The sequence below is a fragment of the Tasmannia lanceolata genome, unplaced genomic scaffold (genome assembly GCF_043159265.1).
Source record: "Tasmannia lanceolata isolate RefF3 unplaced genomic scaffold, GAP_Taslan_0.1 ptg000007l, whole genome shotgun sequence".
Lineage (NCBI taxonomy): Eukaryota > Viridiplantae > Streptophyta > Magnoliopsida > Canellales > Winteraceae > Tasmannia > Tasmannia lanceolata.
In genome coordinates this window covers 17974562-17980738 of record NW_027518684.1, presented here as the reverse complement: position 1 = coordinate 17980738, position 6177 = coordinate 17974562, and the positions used below count along the sequence as shown (strand labels likewise).

Sequence of the window (6177 nt, the reverse complement as noted above, 5' to 3'; positions counted from 1 at the left end):
TCAACAAACACTCCCATAAAACCCGATGTGGTGATCCCCTGCTGCCCTAACGTGCTCGGGAAAAAACTGGCTCCCACAGGTTCCAAGGAGGGATAGGAGAAAAGAAAGTAGAAGGAAAAAGAAAGAAGAATAAGAGGGAAAGAAAGAGAGATATCGAAAAGAAGAGAGAGAGAGAGAGAGAGAGAGAGAGAGAGAGAGAGAGAGAGAGAGAGAGAGAGAGAGAGAGAGAGGGGTGAGAGAGGAGAGGAATGACATAAGAGAGGTACGGAGAGAGAGAAACCTCCCACGTTAGAGAGAGAGAGAGAGAGGGGGGGAGGCACCTATGGCGTCTTGGGAGGGGGAGGCCGTCAGCTCCTCTTTTTCTTAGTTTTTCTCAAATCATCAAAATCTAGAGCTTTCTTCTCTTGTGTTCTCAATTATATTCTATTCTTGGTGAATCCCTTTGCTAGCTTACTTAAATGAAAGTGAAAAGACCGTCATACTCTTATTCACAAAGGAAAAGAAGTTAGTAGCATAAGGGCATAATAAAAAAAACTAACTAAACAAAAAGAAAAAGGCAAAAATTGTGTGTGCAAGGGTGGCCCTAGATGACGTGGACATCCCCCACATCTAGGTCTCAAATAAAACAGAGAAATAGTCCATAATCCTCAAAATAATAACAAAAAAATATGCTATGCAATGAAAGTGGCGATCCAACGGTCGGATCACATCAGAAGATTGCCCGAGACGATTGTGTACGCATCACTGCTAACATAATCCAGCACACCTAAAGAGCCCGAATCACTCGACGGGGTTCGTGTGAGCTTCCAGATCCGCTCACATAAGATCTTCAAGACAAAAACAACAAACTAGAATGTCAGGTAGAAGAATTGACACGCCAGTTGTATGAAGAACGAGAATTGTATTAGGGCACAGAGCAATACTTATGAGAACTTCGGTGTAAGTTCGAGGATTTGGTAGCGTTCTTTCATTTTTTTTTTTTCTGTGAGCAGAGAGAAGATAGATATAGACTTGCCCTACCTAAGTAAACCTATGCTTCATACCGAGCGTAGTGAATGATATGTTATTTCTCAGCTACCCTAGATTAATCGAAGGCATGATTTTCAGTCGAATCAAGTCCCACCACTCGTCCACTCATACTTGATCTGTGGGAAGGGACTTCAATTCGAAGTCAGAGGGAGACAAATATTGTTTGTGACCACACTCATTTGTACTCCCCATGCTGATATCAACCTCCTTCACGAAGGAGCAACCGGAACTAAACTTGAGGATGAGTTTCATTCAAGTGGGGGAAATATGATGTACGATAGTTTATTGATTAGTTAGGATTTCTTGTTTAGGAGTCTTTGTTTTTTTTCGAAGTTAGAGATTCCTTAGAAAATCCTATCGCTATCAGGGGTTGCATTATGAGTAAGATATAGATTGAATAGGAGAGGATTGAAAATCTATAAATATGAGGTCATATGTGGTATAGCAAGTTAGATATTTCAATGAATAATAACATATACTAGTGGGCAACCTACTAGTGGGCAACCCGTGCAATGCACGTGGTGAAAAAGAAAAGGTGGATGATATGTAAAAAATAGATGATAACATATCTAAGAGAGGGAATTGATAGGTAGGAGAATAACGCTGATTTTTTTGCATCGGAAAGTGAATAAAGGGAGTAGTTGGCTGAGAAAAAATAGGAACCAATTCTCAAAGATTTTATGCGTTTATGAGAGAGAGAGAGAGAGTAGGAAACACTCCCCGAAATTTTAAGAGAGAAAAAATAGGAAACATCTCCAAGGTTTTAGTTTGTATGCGTTTTTAGTGAGAGAAAATAGCCTAGTTAGAGACTTTTTAGACAAGGAGATTGCCACACGGGATGAGGAATCATGAATATTCTTGTGAACTTTGCTGATTTTAGGAGATAGATTTTGTGGAAAATTTTAAAAAAATTGGTAAAATTGAAATATGGGATACAGAATGCTAAGAGAAAAGGAAATGGGGAATAGAAGGGGTGCCATGTGACGCATCCACGTCGTCCAGGATTATGTTTTACATATAGATTATATGATTTCAATTTGTTATCCTTTTCCTTGTGGATTCAAGGGTTTTCATCAAAGGGACACGGTGATCTTCACCTTCTTTCTGTATGCTTCGGTCGTGTCAACGAACCTTGAACCAACTGGAAATGTTCTTTCTACGTAAAACATTAAGACGGGTGAAGATCACTCTTAGCTGACTATTCAAGGCTCCGTAGAATCATTGATTAGATTTTGGACCCTATAAACTTGAAAGCTCATTATTTAAAAATATAAATGCATTGCTCACTTAATTTTCATTCTTAATATCCTAGGCCAAACCAAAGAAGTCAATTTTTTTTTCAGGTTTTTAAACATTTAGATCATCTACCTATATTCTGAGGCTGTCAAGAAAGCTTGGAAGCTGATCTTTAAAATAATAGAACATGAAATGATTCGGATGGATCTAAGTTGCTGTTTTAGAACTTTCAGGACATCCAAATGATATTTAAAACAAGATCTGAAATACCAAAATTTAGCAAAGGAAGAATCATGATTCAACAAGGTAGAAATCCGACAATTGGGCAGTCCTTCCTTCGCTGCTGCGGGTTTTTTTTACGCCTCCTTCCTCTTCTTCTCCTCTTCTTGGGGCTCTCTGGCAGAAAACAGAGAAGAGAAGCAGCTGACGAAGAAGTGGGAGTTACTTTTCTACCATGCTGGAGCTGTGTGGGCTGGTGTCCCTAGTCTTTCAGGAGGCTAGGTTTGCCACTTGATCATAGCAATCCTCATGCATATAAGAGGTGCTATTGCGATCAACTAAGTCTTGTAACCCCTGTTTAAATCAAGTTGTGTGCATCTCAACACTCACTTCGGCTCTCCTATTTCCTATTTGTTTTTACTTTGCTGAGCTCCAGTTAAACAATTTAACAATAATGAGTATAGTTCAGGTTCGAATTTTGATCATAGGGATTGAGGTAGATATTTGGGTTCTTCTTCTTATACATATTCACAAATACCTTCATTCCTCTATCAAACACCATCTCTCCTCTCCCATCTCATATTTTGTAATTTAACCCAGGCCTAGTTTAAGGTTTACTTATTTACTGATTGTTTCTTATTTAGTAAGAAAAAGAAGTTAAGAAGAAGATGCACATATCTATTTTATTTTTTTACCTAAATCTAAAGGAGATAGATATAGATCACATATGTGGCATATACACAATCCACAAGAAGATAAAAAGATGTACAAAAGAAGTAAAAACAAAACCAAGGAGATGGATGGCAGAGAGCACAAAACCGTCTCTACCTCCACATTACATTACATCACATTACATATTAACTGTCTTCACTTGGCTTTCTTCTGTCCTCTTCATCATCTTACATTCCAACTACAACTAATCTTTCTCAAGGATGGGTATAGAACAGAAGAGGCAGCACTAAAAGGTAACTATCTCCAACTAGCCAACTAACTAACTAAACTAAAAACCGAATCGATTCTTTGAAAAATAGAATCAAGAAAAAGAAAAGGATCAAGGCAGAAAATGAAAAGGAAAAGTAGAAATGAAATGGGAAGCTTAAAGGGAGACACCCCTTTTGTGTTGTGAGGCTGAGGTATTGTAAAAAAAAAAACTCAACCAAACAATGTGTGAGACTACTAGCTAAGTAGAGTTGGAAGGGAAAACAAGAAAATTGGAAAATGGAAATAGAAGAAGGCTTCAATCCTCTTTCACCTAATAAGAAATCACGGCTGACCTTAAAAATCCGCAACCAGTGAGATCATGGAAAGAAAATTCAAGAGAGAGAGAAAGAGATGATTGGTAGGAAGAAGGAAAATAGACCGATGGACCAGAGAGCATGAATGACTCAATGGTCTAGATGGGTTATCTTCTTAGAATTCTCTCCACGCAAAGATGTTTGTGGCGAGCGAAGAAGATGAAGCAGAAGTAGAAGTAGAAGAGGAGGATGCAAAGATCTCTTGTGTCTTCTGGGAATCTGACCAATCCATTTCTGGTTTTGGTATGGGAATGGGATGATGATAATCAGGAAAATGGGTCCCCTGCAACAACATGTTGTTCGCATCAAGGTCGTCCCAAACAGGACTTCCAGGACCCCAACCAGTTGCTATGGAATTGAACCAACCCTCTTCCATATCCCCCCAAACTATTTCAGATGATTCATGAACTCCTCCTCCTCCTCCTCCTCCTCCTCCTTGACTTGTTCCTGCCACCGCAACCATCGTCTCAAGTGGCTGAGATCCCTCACTAGCAATCTCAACTGAACCCGATTCATCGGACGGCTGAGATCCTCCCTGAACAGGAAGTTGCTTTTCGGAATCATCTTCTATCACTTGAGGCAGTGTAGATGCTTGTTGGGGATTGTCTACAGGAGGAGGAAGAGGGGGAGCAGTGGCATTACTATTATTATTATGGGAGCCGAGGAAGAGATGAGGGAAATTGAGGCGGGCATTCTCGCCTCTCAACTTGAAGGCCTCACGATCATAGGCAAGTGCAGCATCCTCTGCGGTGTCAAAGGTGCCTAACCAGAGACGAGTGCGGTTGCGCGGGAGGCGGATCTCTGCAACCCATTTCCCCCAATGGCGCTGCCGAACCCCTCGGTAGAGCTTAGTGGGAGGCCTTAGGAAGGCCAAAGAGGCGGATCTCCGACTATTAGTATCTCCTAACCTGCTCATCATCATAGATTGCCCGCGGGGGCTCAGACATAGAGCGTCACTCCAGTATTGGAGGACCTGATGCTGAGGATTCGATGCTGATGCTGGTGCAGGTGTGAAGAATAATGGGAATTGGGGTTGAGGGTAAGCAATTTGAGGTTCGAAAGAGATCATTTGTTGTTGCTGCTGCTGCTGTTGCTGTTGTTGTGGATGAAACAGGGGTGCGGGTGGATGGGGAATTTGTATAGGGTGAGATGACCCATCATAAGCAAAAGGAAATACTATCCTAGAAGAGGGAGGGGGCGTAGGGAGGTGGGTGGAGGTAGTAGTAGGTATAGAGAAGGAATTAAAAGGGTTTTGATGAGGTGGTGGTGGGATTTGGGTTTGGATGGGGCTTGGGGATGTGGAAGCCTCTTCAAAAATGGGCTTCCATGGATGCCTCTCCATGCCAAGATGATGATCCTTCAGCTTTTGTTTCTTTCTATCCCTATCCTTCCCCTTTTGGGACCTGGTACTGCTTGTAGACTCTGACATTGAAAGATTAAAAGGAGAAAAGAAAGAAAGAAAGAAATAGATGATGAATGAAATAAAAACCAACCGAGGATGATTCAAAAAAACTGTCAGCTGCCCGCTCTCACCAATTAAAAGAAGAATTAAAACCTAGAAAGAAAAAAACAAAGAGAAATTGGGAAAACATGACCCAGATAAAAATTAGGCCCTCAAAAGTGAAAAAGGAATCCAAATTTTCAAATCTAAACTGGATATGTAGTCCTAAACTCCTCAAGAATTGAAAACAAATGAAAAACTAAAAGGAAAGAAGAGAAGTTTCAGAAGAAGAAGAGAAAACAATTGTTGGGACATGGGTAAACTGAATAATCTGTTTATGGGTTATTGAAAAAGCCCATTCCAAGTCCCAACAGAGGAAAAAAAAACACAAGAGAAGATTTGTGAGAGCGGGCAGAGATTGAGAAAAAGGAGGTGTTGGGGAGATTGAGAAATGGTGAAATTTTGATGATTTCAAAAAAAAAAAAGAGGAGAAAGGAGAGGGATCTTAACATGTAGTGTGAGGGAGGGGGAGGGAGAAGAGTTATAAGAGGAGCAAAAGATTGAGGAACGATGAGAGCGTGGAAAAATATAGCAAAATGGAGCCCACACCCACTTGTTTGACCACTTTTTTTCCGTGTTTTGATTTCCTTGCTTCCACTCCAATTCCGACACCTAACACAGATGAAATGATCGATGTACTCGCGCGTGCTACTTTACTTATACCGGTACAAGATCTCTTTCTTCAACCTCAACCGTTCTTCTTTTTCTACGCCAAAGAATGGACACGCGTCTCGCTTCTATAGGCTATAATTGCAGTAAATACAACGGAGAGCGTCATAAGTCATAACCTTGAATTTCAGTTACCGTATTAGAAAGGCTTCTCAATTAGTCTAATCTAACATTAACACTTTAATCTTAGAACTTCACATCGTTTAATTAACGAAAATTATATTTACG

General features: G+C 40.5%; 1 protein-coding gene across 1 annotated transcript; it reads right to left on the bottom strand.

Annotated features, from left to right (window-relative positions):
* Positions 1-3140: 3140 nt before the first annotated feature.
* LOC143881103 (uncharacterized) lies at positions 3141-5720 on the bottom strand. The gene has a single exon (XM_077384099.1). It carries the CDS (start codon positions 5206-5208, stop codon positions 3895-3897), a length of 1314 nt encoding a protein of 437 aa, XP_077240214.1. The 5' UTR covers positions 5209-5720; the 3' UTR covers positions 3141-3894.
* Positions 5721-6177: the final 457 nt, after the last annotated feature.